Here is a 19,373-nt window from a genome sequence, read left to right as displayed (position 1 = left end):
GTTGAAGGCCTTGAACTACCTCTGGTGCAGGGCATTGTCACTGCGGAAACTTCCATGGAACCAGAGCATTAGTGGTTGGCAAAAAAGACCCAACTTCATCAAAAACAAGTGAAAGAAAAGTAATTGTAGGCACAGGGACAGACTGAAGGAAGATAAGGGTATAATCTAGGGACTGTCACATATGAAATGCTGAATGGTATTTTGCCCAATGGTAGAGATAAAAACAAGTGACTGTTTAAATAATAATAAATCATGAAGACTCCACATAAGTCCAAACCATGCAACAATTTTCTTTTATTTATTAGTTTATTTGTTAGTTGTTTTGTTCCAGTGACTTTTGGCAAGAGGGTAACTTAACATCCTCTGCAAAATTAAATTGAAAGACAGAAGCTTCAGTGAACTGGAGTACACAGAAAGAAAGGTGAGGGGGGAAAATGTCAAATTGAAAAGTCAAGGTTTCATGTAAGTAAGAGATTTCAAACCATGGTAACACCTCCACGTGTGGTCATTTCTATGAACGTGAGTTCCTTCCACTTCAGCAATGAAGCTGCAGAGGTAGGAAAAGGGCTCTTAACACATTATTGTGTCCTAATTGGAGGAGATATTCCAAAGCTGCTTAATTTTTAACTTGGGGATAATAACAACATAAACATGGACAGGAACTTGTTAAAATTAATTAGTTTTTTAACAATTTTCCAGTGTTTCTCTTGATGTATATAAAATTGAATAATAAAATTGACTAATCACTGATTGCTTAAGCTAACATTCATCACCAGAGTCTGGATTTTTCATGCCTAGTTTCAGATAATCATTTTGTCATTCATTGAGGAAGATGCAATTAATGTACTCAATGGGGGAGGAAAATATGTGTGCAAGTAGCTTGCAGAAGAGCACCTATCTACAAAGTGTATTAGAGATGAGTTTACTAATCACAGTCTGTTAAATAAAGAATAGATTCTTTTAGCCACACTTTGCTTTGTTTAGACTCTGTTGTCCCACACTCAATGCTTCAAAGACACCGATTACAAAGATTGTGATGGATTGTTGCTACCTGGGAAGAACATGGTGAATTCAATATGTCCAGGGTTCCATTAGAGACAGGGAGATTATTTATTGCTTCATGAATAACAAAAACAAATCCTGTTCATACCCAGAGCTACATGTAGTCTATTATACACATAATATTGCAATATGTAGGACACTTAGTCTATGAACTCTTGTCTGGAAAATTGTTTTCCTTGTCAATTTTCTACAGTTTTCTTGTCTGGAATCTACATTTCTATAGCATCCCCAAGTCTACTGAATCCTGGAGACTCAGATCTTTGGGAATTCAGGTGGTGCAGCCTCTGTAGGCACAACATGGGCATGATCATTCCTGAGTCTCAGAGTCTCCAAGAAGCTTACATGGAGTATGCACCATGTGCACCTGTGTCAGGAATTGATGGCTTTTGGCTCCATTCTAGGCTCTGAGTATGTCCCCAACCTGTATTTTAATTATTTCATTCCTTTCCCCCTCTCATTTTCACAATTACCCTCACAAGCTGACTCAAGAATAACTGAGAAGAAACAGGTTTGGGGAAATAAAATAAGAAAACACTCTCTCTTTCCCCCACCCACTCCACCCCATCTCTTTTACTCACACTCTGTGCCTCCATCTACAGGATTAAGTTTATAATGAGGTAATTTTCTCAATTTTTAATTTTCATGAATTAATGAGCACATTCTTTTATGCCATAATTGAAATATAAATAAACAAAAACTAAATAAAAGAAGCTCATGGGAGAAAGAACATTTTGTGCGACTTCCTATGTTTCTCTACATACAATGTCTTTCAGAACTTCTCTTCTCAAACACAAGGTTTTTCTACGGGGTCTAAGCATGGAAACGAGCTTCCAAGCTACCCGCCAAGTTAGATCTGCTACTCAGCTAGATCCCCGCTTGCAGACACTAAGGATAAGGGCACCAGGAATGAAGAAGTCAGATTCTGACCTTTTCTACCTAGCTATTCCTATAAGCTATAATGGGTTGCTTGCATATTCTGACCATAACATTCCATTAAAACTAGAAATACATGGCAGTAAATTGGCTTTATTTTGTTTTACTGTATTTTGCTATCTTTTTTTCAGGTATTACTCTTACTGCAATAAATGTGCTGTCCTTTTCATCACTCGCCTGAAGGCCTCTTTGATGTCCTTGTTCCTCAGACTATAGATAAGAGGGTTTAACATGGGGATGACAATAACATAGAATACAGACAGAAACTTGTTCTGTTTCGTGGAGTGATCAGAATTAGGATGCATGTACACAGCGAAGACTGTGCCAAAGAAGAGGGTCACAACTGCCAGGTGGGAGGCACAGGTGTTGAAGGCCTTGGCGCTACCTTTGACAGACGATATTTTCAGGATAGAAGCAGTGATGAAACCATAGGATAACAGAATAAGAAGTAAAGAACCAAACTCAACACAAATAGCTACCACAAAAAGAATCATTTGAACAATGAAGGGATTAGAACAAGACAGGCTCATAATTTCAGTTATGTTACAGAAGAAATTCTGGATGATATTTGGCCCACAATAGTACATCTCAAAGCAAGACACCGTTTCTACTAATGCACAAATGAAACCACACCCAATGGCACCAGCAACCATCTTCCAACAGAGCCCAGGCGCCATGATGGTCGAGTACTGGAGAGGTTTGCCAATGGCCACGTATTGGTCATAGGCCATGGTGGCCAAGAGGCAACACTCAGCCTGACCCATCCAGGAGGCTACAAAATACTGGGTGGCACAGGCAATGAAGGAAATCATCTTTTTATCTTTGAAGAGGTCTGCAAGCATCCTTGGGCTGATGGAAGAAGTGTAGCAGATGTCTATAAATGACAGGACGCTGAGGAAAAAGTACATTGGTGTGTGCAGGTGGGAGTCCATCCTGATTAGGATGATGAGACCCAGGTTCCAGAATAATGTCACAAGGTAGATCAGCATGAAGACTGGAAAGAGACTAAGCTGCAGCTCTTTGTCTTCTGAGATTCCCAGGAGAACAAACATTGTCACAGATGTGAGGTTTCTGTCCCCTCCCATGGACTCACTTGGCATCATCTGCTGAGAAAAAGATGAAAGATGAAATGGTTTGATTTTCAAAAAATAGAAAGAAGTGCTCTTCGTTTTTCTCTTTCATGCAACTGACTACATATATTAAAATGAGTGAATCTTTCCTCTTTGTATAATCACCAATGTTAAGTACAGAATTTCCCTGAATAATATCTCACTCTCCCTATTGGACAATACACATTAGCGAGGCATTATCAGAACTTTGTCCACTAAAATTTCTTGATTGTCTTTGTCCCTTTCAAATGTACAATTATATGGCAGTGGGAATTATACCCAATTAGGGTGACACTGAACTATCTGCACAGGTGAAGAAGGTCACTTTAACTAGGCAGCCCCATGTGACCCTGTGCTTGGAGAAGTCCCTGCATCACCTAAGGTTCAATGTAAAATGAGGATATGAGTTAGTACACTTTAACATCACCTTCAGAATTAGTGTTCAATTAATTTATAATAACCGAGGGCAAAAAAATTTTTAAGTGCCTTTCCGTGTCCACAAATCCACAGAGAGAGGAATAATATAATAGGGTCATGGAAGAAAGCAAATGGCCAAGTGGATTCGAAATTATATGACTGCCCCACTTCCAAACTTTAGGAAGTCTCATGAGATGTTAGATAATATAGACTTGAAAGAGAGTTATGCTCCCCTCCTTGACCTACAGTTTCTCTTCCTTAATTCAGAGATATTTATAACTTAAATTGCCTGGGAGAGTGATTCTTGCTCTTCATGGAGTCAGTGACACTTTTGAAAATGTGTTGGAAACTCTGACCATCCACCAACAAAGCTACCATCAGCCCCTGTGCATGGTCTTATTGGATTCTCAGTCACCACAGAGTCTACTGTCATTTCCAGGGGTGGAGATTCATCCTACAAAAGACAGTCACTGAAGCTCATAATTGTTGGGTTGTGTACACAATGGACATTGGAACTAGAATTATGAGGCAGATTCTGAAATTCTTTTCGCCTTCTTCATTGGAGTCAGTACAGGAAAATGAAGACCTGAATCTCTGAGCCAAAGCTTATGACTCTTGCCCCCAGCAGTGAGTGTCGGCCCTAGGAGCAGCAGCTATCCTTGTCCCCAGATAGTCATGAGCATACTCCCAACATAGTACATCTTCATCTGGGAACTCACACTAGAAAGAAAATCCAGGGGGACAACCTTCTGCTTCAGGATGGATTTGTTGGAATTAAATCTCACACACACACTCTTGTGTAAAATACAGTATTTTAAAACACAGTTATTCAAATGTGAGAATTGGGGTTCAGGTTTGACTTTGTCATTTTTATTGATATTAAAATGTATGAAGAGTTTTTATCTCTGCATGTCACTTTCCTCACTGGTACAATTAATAAGGACCTCAAAAGCATCATTGTATTAGGAAATGAGATGTAAACAAAAAGGTCTTAGAACAGTACCTGGGGAACACAAATTCCTCAGTAAATGTTAAAATAACATCATTAATTATTGTCTGCTTAGTTTGCGTGAGTCAGGTTCACCACTTCCATTTATTGTGGCTGCTTCTCACTTATGCCAGGGACCACAAGCACACTACTGGTTACACATCTACTGAATGGGCTGCCTTACTCTCAACAGCCTCTTGAAATAAATGTTACAATCCTCTTGTACTGAATTCATTCTTTCTTGCCCCCTGTGCCCCAAAGCTCCAGTACTGGAGTCATTCTTAAGGGAAATGTGCATCACATAGTACAAAGGGCAAGTTTTGATGAATCAGTGGGACTACATTTCATTTATTTATTACCTCCTGGTAATAGCAGAAGCCATAAGTAAATGTATATAAGCGACCCATCACTACCAAATAAGTGTGTACTATGAATTGTTTCACTTGGTCCATGATCAATTTTACCTTCTTAAAATTTGGACAGCTAGATGAAAAAAACCTGAATATACTCATCTCTTTGATGAATTTTCTAGGGAAGATTGTGAAGAAGGAATATTGACTAATATCAAAATTAATGGAAATTTCACTGTGCCGATATACCCAAAACTTATAATCTTAGACATGATAAGCAAATGAGTGAAAAGTCAGGATGGTGTGCAATGTAGTATAAGGTTGAAAACCTAGTAAGATCAATACTACCTGGTTTTACAGTGGGGCCCCTCATTTGTCTTTCAAAATGAGACCAAAGGAACTACACAAGCTTTGATTATCTTTTATGTGGGGACAAGTTGCTTCTTGCTACTCAATATTGAAAAAGTATTAAGCAAAAATCAAGTTATTACTAATACTTCAAGTAGATTAATTAAGGGAATAACAAATAAGAAGGGTCCTTGATGGATATGTCCAAAAAAGCATAGACAGACAAGCCTGCTTTGACTATATGAAATTCTCCCTGAAATTTAGTACATCACTGCTCAGCACTCAATTACTAATGCTTCCAATGTTCCATCTTTACAGATACCATTTCATTTAATTCTAGATGACATATTATTTCCAGTTCATATATGGAAAACCAGAAAGTGGCATAGTTTAGTATCAAGTCCTTGACGATTACAGAACTAGATCTCAACATCATTCCTAACCCCAGAGTAATACCTGACATTAATCTTGTCTCTGAGGTCAGGGAATTTGGATGAGGGGGAACATTCCATGGGAAGACACCACCGTGGCGGGGAGGGAAGAGAGGTAGAGGGTAGGGTTGAAGAACATAAGTGACAGAGTGTCACACTCCTTGCTCCCCACAGCCACTGCTGCTAGGAGGCTTACACAGCTGTGGAGACAGCACACAATCCTCTCTTATTTCTAAATCTTGCTTCTCACCTTGACCAAGATCCCTCAGGAATACACACTTCTTGCCAAGGATGGAAATAGCGTATTTCTTCCTGAAAAACCTTCCAGAATGGACACTCTTGACTCCAGGATGGGAGCTGTGAGCCATGAAATAGGTTGTTCATTGACAGCAAAAGAGATGCCCACAGGTGGGGAGTCCTCTAATATTTATTATCAAGGATTAGATGGAGGGAGCTCTCCAGGCACCTGCTCTCTGGGGTCATGTTCCATGGAGTTTTGGTCACAGCTAATCTGCTCCATTAGCCACTTCCCTCTGGGTCCTTACTTCCCCATACTCCTGGCATAGTCTCATGGTTATAGATTTTGTATTCAGAAACTTGGAGGCAATTGAGCTGAAATGTCTTAGGAATACTTCTGCATCATATGTTTATTTTCCAGGTAAGTAACTTGAACTAGAGGTGTAAGGAACTGGCCCAAGCTGAATTGGCCCAGTACAAGAGGATAAATAGCTTATTAGCAATAAATTAGATGTGTGGACACCTTCTTGTTTAACCAAGAACTTTCATTTTAAATATGTTGATGCATACATTTTATCAATACCCTGACCTGAACTAATCATCATGGCATCCCTGTGAGGTATACTAGGATTATTCCCTATTCATAAGAGAGGAATCTGAGGCAAGAAGGAATGCCAGAGAAGCCATAGTCCACATCAGGGGCCCTTGTACTCCCTCAACACTGAGTTCTCTTCCCTTCATTTCTCCATTCCCCGCCACCTCTGGTTGCCCCAGCTTTCATGTTAACTGAACATTTTCTTAAGATCTTGTCACAGATGTCCACAAAAGGTCAGAATGGGATATCCTGGTCAAGCATTGAAGAATATATTTCATGTCAGTAGGAGCTATTTCTGTTCCACAAGCCACACTTTGTGAGATACATGTTTAATTGTGGCTACATTGGGAAAAGCATGGCAGGACAAAACAAGCCCCAAGATTCTAGAGGTGATATGGGCATAGTAGCTCACCTATCACCTTTACTTGGTTATTGAAAAGTTAAATCTTGAATTTTAGGGTACAAAGCAATTATATTAATATTATAGAACACCAGTCATAAACCATGAATCATCGTACACTTTTTGTAATTTCTTTTGGTTGGTCTCTGAGTCTCATGGGATGCTCTAGTCTGATGACTCTCTGACTCCTGATAAAAATGAAGGCCCTATATCCTCTGGGGGCTCACATCTCTGGAGTTGGGACACACTTCTGGAGACACAACATGACGGCCATCATTTCTGAGCTCTTGTTAGGTTTTTGGGAAGCTTCCATGGAACATGTTCCTGCTGATATGAGCCCAGAATTTGACGACTGACTTCTTTCTATCTTCAGACATTTTCCCTGCCAATTTTTTTTCAATTACCTCACAGGGAGAGACAGGAATAACATGGAGTAAAGAGTTATTTCAGAGTAATTCATGACCAGTCTTTTGAGCTCTCCCCTCCTCTTTCTCCAAATACTCCTTCTCCTTCATTTCCTCTTTTTTCCCCTCCTCATCTCCTCTCTTTCTCTCTTTTCTCTCTCTCTCTCTCTCTCTCTCTCTCTCTCTCAAACACACACAAACACACTCATAATGCACACACACAAACACACCCATATTCATTCACTCTGCTCTTTCTGTTGGTATTAAAATTATAAAATGGCTCTTTTAAAATATTTCTAAATATTTGTTCAGATATTAATTCATACATCATTTTATTGATTTGATAAATTCTTATTAATTATAAAGAAAGAAATATAGAAAATCAGTGAAATAAAGTCAGTGTGGCTTATTCCATTCTTGCCATTTCTCTAATCTGATACCTACAGCACTTCCTCTCTCAAAACATACAGTTTATCACATGGTTCTAATACTGAAAACAGGTTTTTAATCTGGCTCAATGTCTACACCACCACCACAATCACATCACTTGTATCGGCACTAACATGATAACTTCAGCAATCAAGGAAGTGGTTTTCATTTCTTCTCTCTACTTAAATATTATTGAGATTGACAAAGTCACTTACATATTCTTATCCTATGTTACATATTGAAGTTCAAAAATCCAGCCCCCAAAATCACTGTGGCTGAGTTAAATGTATTACCAATTTATCAGCTTCTTGGGAGCCTCTTTACCATCATTGTTCCTCAGATTATAGAAAATAAGGCTAAGCATGGGAATAACAGCATAGAACAGGGATAGGGACATGTTCTATCTGTGGAGTGGCAGAACAAGGACGCACGTGCACAGAGAGGGTGTGCCATAGAGGACAGTCACAGCCTCCAGGTGGGAGGCACAGGTGTTGAAAGTCCTGAACTACTTCTGAGGCAGGGCATTCTCACTATGGAAGTTTCCATGGAAAGGGAGGTTAGGGGATGGAAAACAAGACCCAACTTCATCAAAAACAAGTGAAAGAAAAAATCATTAGGCATGAACTCTTGTTTGAAGAATTGTTCTGTCAATTTTCTATAAATTTTCTTGTTTGGAATCTACATTTCTGTACACCCTCAAATCTGCTGTTTCCAGGAGACTCAGAGCTTTGAGAATTCAGGTGCTGTTTCTTTAGGCACAACATGGAAGGAAGACAAGGGTATAATCTAGGGAATGTCACACATGAAATGCTGAATGGTATTTTGCCCAATGGTAGAGATAAAAACAAATCCTGAGGATTCCACATAAGTCCAAACCATGAGACAATTTTCTTTTATCAGTTTGTTAGTTGTTTACTTCCAGTGACTTTTGGCAATAGGGTAACTTAACATTCTCTGCCAAATTAAATTGAAAGACAGGAACTTTAGCGAGCTGGAGTACACAGAAAAAAAGGTGAGGGAAACAATGTCAAATTGAAAAGTCAAGGTTTCATGTAAGTAAGAGGTTTCAGACCATGGTAACACCTCCACATGTGGTCAGGTCTAAGAACTTGAGTTCCTTCCACTTCTTTGAGTACTGCCTCCTTGTGCAAAGAAGTTGCAGAGGTGGGTGTGATGGCTTCTAGCTCACTATTCTGTATCAACTGGAGTAGATATTCCAAAGCTGCTTAATTTGTCTCTTTTTAAAAATTTGCCAGGATTTCCCTTGACATATAGGAAATTGAATAAAAATTGACTAATCACTCATTGCATAAGTTAACATTCATTAGGTATTACCATATACCAGATTCTGTTTTCTTTCATGCCTAGTCTGAGATAATCCTTTGTCATTCTTTGAGGAAGATGCAATTATTCTTCTCAATGGAGAAGTGAGGAAAATATGTGCGCAAGTAGCTTGCAGAAGGGCAACTATCTACAAAGTGTGTTAGAGATGAGTTTACTAATCGCAGTCTGTTAAGTAAAGAATAGATCTTTTAACCACACTTTGCTTTGTTTAGTCTATGCAGTCCCACAATCCAATGCCTCAAAGTCACTGATTACAAAGATAGTGATGGATTGTTGCTACCTGGGAAGAACATGGTGGACTCAATATGCACAAGATTCTACCTGAAACAGGGAGATTATTTCTTAGTTAATGAATGACAAAAACAAATCATATTCATACACAGAACTACATGAAACCCAAATGTTGTACACATAATATTGGAATATGTTGGACAATTAGTCCATGAACTCTTATCCGAAGAATTATTCTCTTTGTCAATTTTTCACAAATCTTATTTGCAATATACATTTCATAGCACCCCCAGGTCTGCTGAATCTTCCGCTTCTTGATCAGTATTAAAACCTGGAATACTTGGAGGCTCAGACTTTGGGAACTCCTTCTGTATACACAACATGGGAGTGATCACTCCTGAGTCTCAAGTCTCTAGGAAGCTGACATAGAGTATGCACCAGGTGCACCATGTGAGGAATTGACGTTTTGCTTCTTTAAAGGCTCTGAGCATTTCCCCAACCTTTAATTTTAATCATTTCATTCCTTCACCTCTCCCATTTTCACAATTACCTTCACAAGCTGACTCAAAAATAACTCAAGGAAACAGGCTTGGGGGGAATAAAACAAGGCCAAGCTCACTCTCTCATGTGCATTCTCTCTCTCTCTCCCTCCCTCTCTCTCTGTCTCTCTATCTCTCTATCTCCCCTTGTCTATTTTACTCTCTGTCCATACCTCCATCACCAGGATTTAGTTTGTAATGACTTAAATTTCTCAATTTTTAATTTTCATGAATTAATGAACATATTCTTTTACTTCATAATTGAAATATGAATAAATGAAAACTAAGTAAAAGAAGTTCAGGGGAGAAAGAACAGTTTGTGTGAAAAGAACAGTTTCCCTACTTTTCTCTACATGCACTATCTTTCAGAACCTCTATTCTCAAACACAGGTTTATCTACTGGGTCTAAGCATGGAAACGAGCTTTCAAGCTGCCCGCCATGTAGGATCCACTGCTCTGCTAGATTCCTGCATGGCGACCACTAAGGGTAAGGGCACCAGGAATCAAGAAGTCAGATTCTGACCTTTTCTGCCTAGATATCTGTATGACCTACAATAGGATGCTTGCATATTCTGACCATAGTGTTCCATTAGGACTAGAAATACAGGGTGATAAATTGGTTTTATTTTGTTCTACTGCACTTTGCTTTCTATTTATCAGGTCTTGCTCTTACTGAGATAAATGTGCTGTCCTCTTTATCAATCGCCTGAGGGCCTCTTTGATGTCCTTGTTCCTCAGACTATAGATAACAGGGTTTAACATGGGGATGACAATAACATAGAACACGGACAGAAATTTGTTCTGTTTTGTGGAGTGGCCAGAACTAGGATGCATGTACACAGCGAGGCCTGTGCCAAAGAAGAGGGTCACAACTGCCAGGTGGGAGGCACAAGTATTGAAGGCCTTGACACTACCTTTGATGGATGATATTTTCAGGACAGAAGCTGCAATGAAACCATAGGATAATAGAATAAGAAGTAAGGAACCAAACCCAACAAAAATAGATACCAGAAAAAGAATAATTTGACTGATATGCGGATTAGAACAAGACAGACTAATAATTTCAGTTATGTTACAGAAGAAATGTTGGATGACATTTGGCCCACAGTAGTAAATTTGGAAGCACGACACTGTTTCTAATAATGCACAAATGAAACCACACCCAATGGCACCAGCAACCATCTTCCAACAGAGCCCAGGGGCCATGATGGATGAGTACTGGAGAGGGTTGCCAACGGCCACGTATCTGTCATAGGCCATGGCGGCCAAGAGGCAACACTCAGTCAGACCCGTCCAAGAAAACACAAAATACTGGGTGGCACAAGCAACGAAGGAAATGACTTTTTTATCTTTGAAGAAGTCTGAAAGCATCCTTGGGCTGATGGAAGAAGTGTAACAAATATCTAAAAATGACAGGGCACTGAGGAAAAAATACATTGGCATGTGCAGGTGCGAGTCCATCCTGATTAGGGTGATGAGACTCAGGTTCCAGAATAATGTCACAAGGTAGATCAGCAGGAAGACTGGAAAGAGACTAAGCTGTAACTCTTTTTCATCTGAGATTCCCAGGATAACAAACATTGTCACAGTCGTGTGGTTTCTATCCTCTCGCATGGACTTGTTTGGCACCATCTGCTGAGAAAAGGTAAAGATGAAATGTTTTCATTCTCAAAAAACAAGAAATACTTTTCATTTTTCTCTTTCATGCAGCTGCCTAAATATATTAACATGAGTGAATCACTAGCATTACAGGAATAATTATCTTGTGTAAATGTTCTCTTGCCCTTGGCATGAGACACGTGGTGAGGCATCATCAGTGCTTTATCCAACTAAATATCTTTATTCCCTCTGTTCTTTCAAATTTACAATTACATGGCAATGGGCATTATACCAAATTATGGAGACACTGTCTTATCTGCACAGGTGAAGAAGGTCACTGTAACTAGGTAGCCCCATGTGACCCAGCGCTTGGGAAAGACCCTGCATCACCTAAGCTTCAATGTAAAATGAGGATATGAGTTAGTTCTCTTTAACATCACCTTCAGAATTAGTGTTCAATTAATCTATAATAATGAAGGGGAGTGGAATTTTGTTAAAGCCTTCCTGTGTCCACAAGTCCATACAGAAATGACATAATAGGGCCATGGTAGGAGGCAAACACCCAGTAGTGGCTTAGAAACGATGACTGAACCAGCTTCCAAACACCAAGAAGTATCCTGAGATGTTAGATAATACAGACTTGAAAGAGGGTTATGCTCCCCTCCTTGAAGCTACAATTTCTCTTCCTCAATTCAGAGATATTTAGAACTTAAATGTCTGGGAGAGTGACTCTTGCTCTTCATGGAGTCAGTGAGACTTCTGAAAATCTCCTGGAACTCTGACCCTCCTCCTGGTAAAGCCACCATCAGCCCCTGTGCATGGTCTTACTGGATTCTCAGTCACCACGGAGTCCACTGTCATTTCCGGGGTGAGATTCATCCTACAAAAGACAGTCACTTTAAGCTCATAAATGTCATGGTATCTAGGCAATGGACATGGGAACTGGGAAACTGAGGCAGGTTCTGGAATTCTTTCCTCTTTCTTCACTGGAGTCAGTACAGGAAAATGAAGACTTTCATCTCTGAGACAAAGCACATACTCTTGCCCCCAGCAGTGAGTGTCTGCCCAAGTGGCAGCAGCTGTCCTTGTCCCCAGAGGTCATGAGAACACTCCCAACACAGCACATCTTCAGCTGGGAACTCACACCAGAAAAAAAAAATCCAGGTGGCCAGCTTACACTTTCGGATGGATTTGTTGGAATTAAATCTCACAGAAACACTCTTATGGTAAAATACAGTGTTTTAAATTATTATTCAAATGTGAGAATTGGGCTCCTGGTTGTACTTTGTCATTTTATCCATACGAACATGTACAAAGATTTTTTAATCTCTCCATATCACTATCCTCACTTGTAAAATTATTCTGACAGTAATAAATACCTCAAGAGTATTGTTGCATTAGGAAATGAGATGTAAACAAGAAAGTCTTAGAGCAGTTCTTGGTGAACACAAAATCCTCAATATTGTTACTAATGACATCATTAATTATTGCTTATTTCATTTGCTTGAGTTAGGTTTCCACCTCCTTTTATTATGGCTGATTTTCACTTATGCCAGGACCAACAAGCACAGCAATGATTAACAACCCACTGAACAGGCTACCTTATCCTTAAGAGCTTTTTAAATAAATGTTACAATCCTATTGTACTGTATGTCAAGTTTTGACCAATCAATGGGACTACGTATCTTTTATTTTTACCTCCTGGTAATAGAAGAAGCCATAGCTAAATGTATATGAGTGACCCATATCTACAAAATGAAGTATGGGTTGTGAATTGATTCAGTTAATCATGAGAAATTTTGCCTGCTTAATATTTGGACAGCTAGATGAAAAATATCTGAATTATTCATCTCTTTGATGAATTTTACAAAGAAAATAGTGAAGAAGGAACATTACCTGATACAAATATTAATGGAAATTTTACTGTGTGGATCTAACTAACAAAATACCCTACTCAAAATTACAATCTTAGATATGATAAGTATATGAGTTGGTGAAAAGTCAGGATGGTGTGCAATGAAAAACAATGATGAGGTATAACAAAGGTTGAAAAGCTAGTAAGATTGCTACTACCTGGTGTTACAGTGGAGCCCCTCACTGGTCTTTCAAAAAACCAAAGATATTGTACATGAGCTTTGGCTGTCCTTTATGCAGGGACCAGTTTGTTTCTTGCTACTCAGAATTGTAGCCATGTATTGAAATGGAAATCAGTTATTATTATTATTATTTTCAGACAGATTCATTAAGAGGATACAAACGAGAAGGGTGCTTGGGATGATAAGTCTGGAATACAGAGACAAGCCTGCTTTGAGTATAGGAAATTCCCCCAAAATTCAGTACATCACTGCTCAGGAGGTATTTATTAATGTTTGCAATGTTTCCATCTTTACTGAAACCATTTCAATTGATTCTAGATGAACTATTTTTTCCAGTTCATACACGGAAAACCAGCAAGTATCAGAGTTCAGTATCAAGTACTTGAGAATTGCAGAGCTAGATCTCAGCATCAGTCCTAACCCCAGAGTAACACCTGATATTAATCTTGTCTCTGAGATCAGGGAATTTGGATAAGGGGGAGCATTCCATGGAAGACACCACCATGGGGGGAGGGAGGAAGGGAGGGGGCAGGGCTGAAGAACACAAGTGACCAAGTGTCACACACCTTGCTCCCCACAGCCACTGTTAGGAGACTTAACTTCTGTGGAGACAGCACACAATCCTCCCTTATTTCTAAATCTTGCTTCTCACCTTGACCAAGATCCCTCAGGAACACACACTTCTTGCCATGGATGGAAATAGCATATTTCTTTCCTGAAAAACGTTCCAGGATGGACCCGATTGACTCCAGGATGGGAGCTGTGAGCCATGAAACAGGCTGTTCACTGACAGCAAGAGAGATGCCCCCAAGTGGGGAGTCCTCTAATATTTGTTATCTAGGGCAGCAGAGTGAGGGGGAAAGACAGTTAGGTGGAGGGATCCTCCAGGCACCTGCTCTCTGGGGTCATGTTCCAGGGAGCTTTGGTCACGGCTAATCTGCCCCATGAGCCATGTCCCCTCTGGGTCCTGACTTCCCCATAGTGCTGGCTAAGTCTCATGGTTATAGATTTTGTTTTAACAAACTTGGTGGTAATTGAGCTGAAATGTCTTAGGAATAGTTCTGCATCATATGTTTGCTTTCCAAGTAAGTAACTTACTTTCTAAGTAAGTAACTTGAACTAAAGGTGTAAGGAATTGGGGCCTCTCCTGGTGGCGCAGCGTTGAGCACTGGATGCGAGGCTGCCCGCAGCCTCTCCAGTGCTGGTTCCATCCCCAGCGGCTGGCAAAGGTCCCGCATGGCGTGACAGACCTCTCCTGCCATGCCCGCTGCTCCCCTCAGTGGTGTATTTCGTCGGTCTGTCTGTTCTGTTCCCCGCTTTGGCTCTGGTGAATTCTCTCACCCTCCCGCGCCTCTGACTGTACCCAGTGCTTGTGTAAATAAATAAATAAATCTTTAAAAAATAAATAAATAAAGGTTTAAGGAATTGGCCTAAGCACACACAGCCATTTGATAAATAGCTTAATAGCAATAAATTAAATGTGTGAACACCTTCCTGGTTACCAAGAACTTTCATTGTAAGTATATTAATGTATACGTTTTATCAATACCCTGACCTGAACTAATCATCACAGCAGCCCTGTGAAGCATGCAAGGATTATTCCCTATTCATAAGAGAGGAAACTGAGGCAAGAAGGAATGCCAGAGAAGCCATAGTCCACACCATAGATTGTTGTGCTGAGTTCTCTTACCTCCATTTCTCACTTTCCAACCCCCAAGTGTTGCCCCCATTCCACAGTCAGCTTTCAAATTAACTGAGTATTTTCTAAGGTTATTTCAAAGATGTCCACTAAAGGTCAGAATGGGATGCCCCAGCCACACATTGAAGAACAGGTTTCATGTCAGTGGGAGCTATTTCTATTCCACAAGTCACACTTTGTGAGATACATGTTTAATCATGGCTACACTGGGAAGAGAAAGGCAGAACAAAATATGCCCCAATATTCTAGAGGTGATATAAGCTTAGTAGCTCATCTATCACCCTTACCTGATTATTAAAAAATTAAATCTTGAAATTCGAGAGCATGAAGCAAATACATTAACATTATAGAACACCAGTCATAAACCATAAATCCTTTTTGTACATTTTTTTATAGAGGCATGTTTTATTTATTTATTTTATTTGTTTGTTTGTTTTGTTTATACATGCACTGGGTACAGTCAGAAGCCCGGGAGGGTGAGAGAATTCACCAGAGCCAGAGCGGGGAGCAGAGCAGGCAGAAGGACCGAAGTACACTGCTGAGGGGAGCAGCGGTCGGAAAGAGAGGTCTGCGCGCCATGTGGGATCCTCCTCCGGTCGCTGGGGAGCAGCCGGGAATCGAACGGGCGCCACAGAGGCTGCGGGCAGCTTTGCAACCCAGCGCTCAACCGCTGCGCCACCGGGGAGGCCACCTTTTTGTACATTTTTTGTAATTCCTTTCGGTTGGTCTCTGAGTCTCATGGGATGCTCTAGTCTGATGACTCTCTGACTCCTGATAAAAATGAAAGCCCTATATCCTCTGGGGGCTCACATCTCTGGAGTTGGGACACACTTCTAGAGACACAACATGACGGCCATCATTTCTGAGCTCTTGTTAGGTTTTTGGGACGCTTCCATGGAACATGTTCCTGCTGATATGAGCCCAGAATTTGACGACTGACTTCTTTCTATCTTCAGACATTTTCCCTGCCATGTGTTTTTCAATTACCTCACAGGGAGAGACAAGGAATGACATGGAGTAAAGAGTTATTTCAGAGTAATTCATGACCAGTCTTTTTAGCTCTCCCCTCCTCTTTCTCCAAATACTCCTTCTCCTTCATTTCCTCTTTTTTCCCTCCTCATCTCCTCTCTCTCTTTCTCTCTTTTTTTCTCTCTCTCTCTCTCTCTCACACACACACACACTCATAATGCACACACACAAACACACCCATATTCATTCACTCTGCTCTTTCTGTTGGTATTAAAATTATAAAATGGCTCTTTTAAAATATTTCTAAATATTTGTTCAGATATTAATTCATACATCATTTTATTGATTTGATAAATTCTTATTAATTATAAAGAAAGAAATATAGAAAATTAGTGAAATAAAGTCAGTGTGGCTTATTCCATTCTTGCCATTTCTCTAATCTGATACCTACAGCACTTCCTCTCTCAAAACATACAGTTTATCACATGGTTCTGATACTGAAAACAGGTTTTTAATCTGGCTCAATGTCTACACCACCACCACAATCGCATGACTTGTATCGGCACTAACATGATAACTTCAGCAATCAAGGAAGTGGTTTTCATTTCTTCTCTCTACTTAAATATTATTGAGATTGACCAAGTCACTTACATATTCTTATCCTATGTTCCATACTGAAGTTCAAAAATCCAGCCCCAAAAATCACTGTGGTTGAGTTAAATGTATTACTGATTGATCAGCTTCTTGGGAGCCTCTTTATCATCATTGTTCCTCAAATCATAGAAAATAAGTTTAAGCATGGGAATAACAACATAGAAAAGCAACAGGAACATGTTCTATTTGTGGAGTGGCAGAACAAGGACACACGTGCACAGAGAGGCTGTGCCATAGAACAGTCATAGCCTCCAGGTGGGAGACACAAGTGTTGAAAGTCTTGAACTACCTCTGATGCAGGGCATTCTCACTGTGGAAGTTTCCATGGAAAGGGAGGTTAGGGGATGGAAAACAAGACCCAACTTCATCAAAAACAAGTGAAAGAAAAAATCATTAGGCATGAACTCTTGTTTGAAGAATTGTTCTGTCAATTTTCTATAAATTTTCTTGTTTGGAATCTACATTTCTGTACACCCTCAAATCTGCTGTTTCCAGGAGTCTCAGAGCTTTGGGAATTCAGGTGCTGCTTCTTTAGGCACAACATGGAAGGAAGACAAGGGTATAATCTAGGGAACGTCACACATGAAATGCTGAATGGTATTTTGCCCAATGGTAGAGATAAAAACAAATCCTGAGGATTCCACATAAGTCCAAACCATGAGACAATTTTCTTTTATTAGTTTGTTAGTTGTTTTGTTCCAGTGACTTTTGGCAATAGGGTAACTTAACATTCTCTGCCAAATTAAATTGAAAGACAGGAACTATAGTGAGCTGGAGTACACAGAAAGAAAGGTGAGGGTAACAATGTCAAATTGAAAAGTCAAGGTTTCATGTAAGTAAGAGGTTTCGGACCATAGTAACACCTCCACGTGTGGTCATGTCTATGAACTTGAGTTCCTTCCACTTCTTTGAGGACTGACTCCTTGGCAAAGAAGCTGCAGAGGTGGGGTTGATGGCTTTTAGCTCACTATTCTGTACCTACTGGAGTAGATATTCCAAAGCTGCTTAATTTGTCTCTTTTTAAAAATTTGCCAGGATTTCCCTTGACATATAGGAAATTGAATAAAAATTGACTAATCACTCATTGCATAAGTTAACATTCATTAGGTATTACCATATACCAGATTCTGTTTTCTTTCATGCCTAGTCTGAGATAATCCTTTGTCATTCTTTGAGGGAGATGCAATTATTCTTCTCAATGGAGAAGTGAGGAAAATACGTGCGCAAGTAGCTTGCAGAAAGGCACCTATCTACAAAGTGTGTTAGAGGTGAGTTTACTAACCGCAGTCTGTTAAGTAAAGAGTAGATCTTTTAACCACACTTTGCTTTATTTAGTCTATGCAGTCCCACAATCCAATGCCTCAAAGTCACTGATTACAAAGATAGTGATGGATTGTTGCTACCTGGGAAGAAATGGTGGACTCAATAAGCACAAGGTTCTATCTGAAACAGGGAGATTATTTCTTAGTTAATGAATGACAAAAACAAATCATATTCATACACAGAACTACATGAAACCCAAATGTTGTACACATAATATTGGAATATGTTGGACACTTAGTCCATGAACTCTTATCTGAAGAATTATTCTCTTTGTCAATTCTTCACAAATCTTATTTGGAATCTACATTTCATAGCACACCCCAACCATGCTGAATCTTCCACTTCTTGGTCAGTATTAAAACCTGGAATACTTGGAGGCTCAGATTTTGGGGACTCCTTCTGTAGACACAACATGGGAGTGATCACTCCTGAGTCTCAGAGTCTCTAGGAAGCTGACATAGAGTATGCACCAGGTACATCAGTGTAGAAATTGACTGCTATGGCTCCTTTAGAGGCCCTGTGCATTTCCCCAACCTTTAATTTTAATCATTTCATTCCTTCACCCCTCCCATTTTCACAATTACCTTCAAAAGCTGACAAAAATAACTCAAGGAAACAGGTTTGGGGAAATAAAACAAGGCCAAGCTCTTTCTCTCATGTGCATTCTCTCTCTCTCTCTCTCTCTCTCTCTCTCTCTCTATCTCTATGTCCCCTTGTCTATTTTACTCTCTCTCCATACCTCTATCACCAGGATTAAGTTTGTAATGACTTAATTTTCTCAATTTTTAATTTTCATGAATTAATGAACATACTCTTTTAGTGCATAATTGAAATATGTATAAATGAAAACTAAGTAAAAGAAGTTCAGGGGAGAAAGAACAGTTTGTGTGAAAAGAACAGTTTCCCTACTTTTCTCTACATGCACTATCTTTCAGAACCTCTATTCTCAAACACAGGTTTATCTACTGGGTCTAAGCATGGAAACGAGCTTTCAAGCTGCCCGCCATGTAGGATCCACTGCTCAGCTAGATTCTTGCATGGGGACCACTAAGGGTAAGGGCACCAGGAATCAGGAAGTCAGATTCTGACCTTTTCTGCCTAGACATTTGTATGACCTACAATAGGATGCTTGCATATTCTGACCATAGTGTTCCATTAGGACTAGAAATACATGGTGATAAATTGGTTTTATTTTGTTCTACTGCACTTTGCTTTC

At 39.8% G+C, this 19,373-nt stretch overlaps 2 protein-coding genes across 2 annotated transcripts; both read right to left on the bottom strand.

Moving 5' to 3' along the window:
* Window positions 1-2,135: 2,135 nt before the first annotated feature.
* LOC119254324 (olfactory receptor 1440-like) lies at window positions 2,136-3,095 on the bottom strand. Its single transcript, XM_037521432.1, has one exon. It carries the CDS (start codon window positions 3,093-3,095, stop codon window positions 2,136-2,138), a length of 960 nt encoding a protein of 319 aa, XP_037377329.1.
* Window positions 3,096-10,486: 7,391 nt separating this feature from the next.
* Window positions 10,487-11,449, bottom strand: LOC119254178 (olfactory receptor 5A2-like). Its single transcript, XM_037521300.1, has one exon. It carries the CDS (start codon window positions 11,447-11,449, stop codon window positions 10,487-10,489), a length of 963 nt encoding a protein of 320 aa, XP_037377197.1.
* Between the last annotated feature and the right edge of the window lie 7,924 nt (window positions 11,450-19,373).

This window comes from Talpa occidentalis, unplaced genomic scaffold (genome assembly GCF_014898055.3).
Source record: "Talpa occidentalis isolate TD23 unplaced genomic scaffold, MPIMG_talOcc4v2.1 talOcc4.3, whole genome shotgun sequence".
NCBI lineage: Eukaryota > Metazoa > Chordata > Mammalia > Eulipotyphla > Talpidae > Talpa > Talpa occidentalis.
Note: the sequence above shows the minus strand (reverse complement) of the source record. Positions and strands in the feature narration are given on the sequence as shown.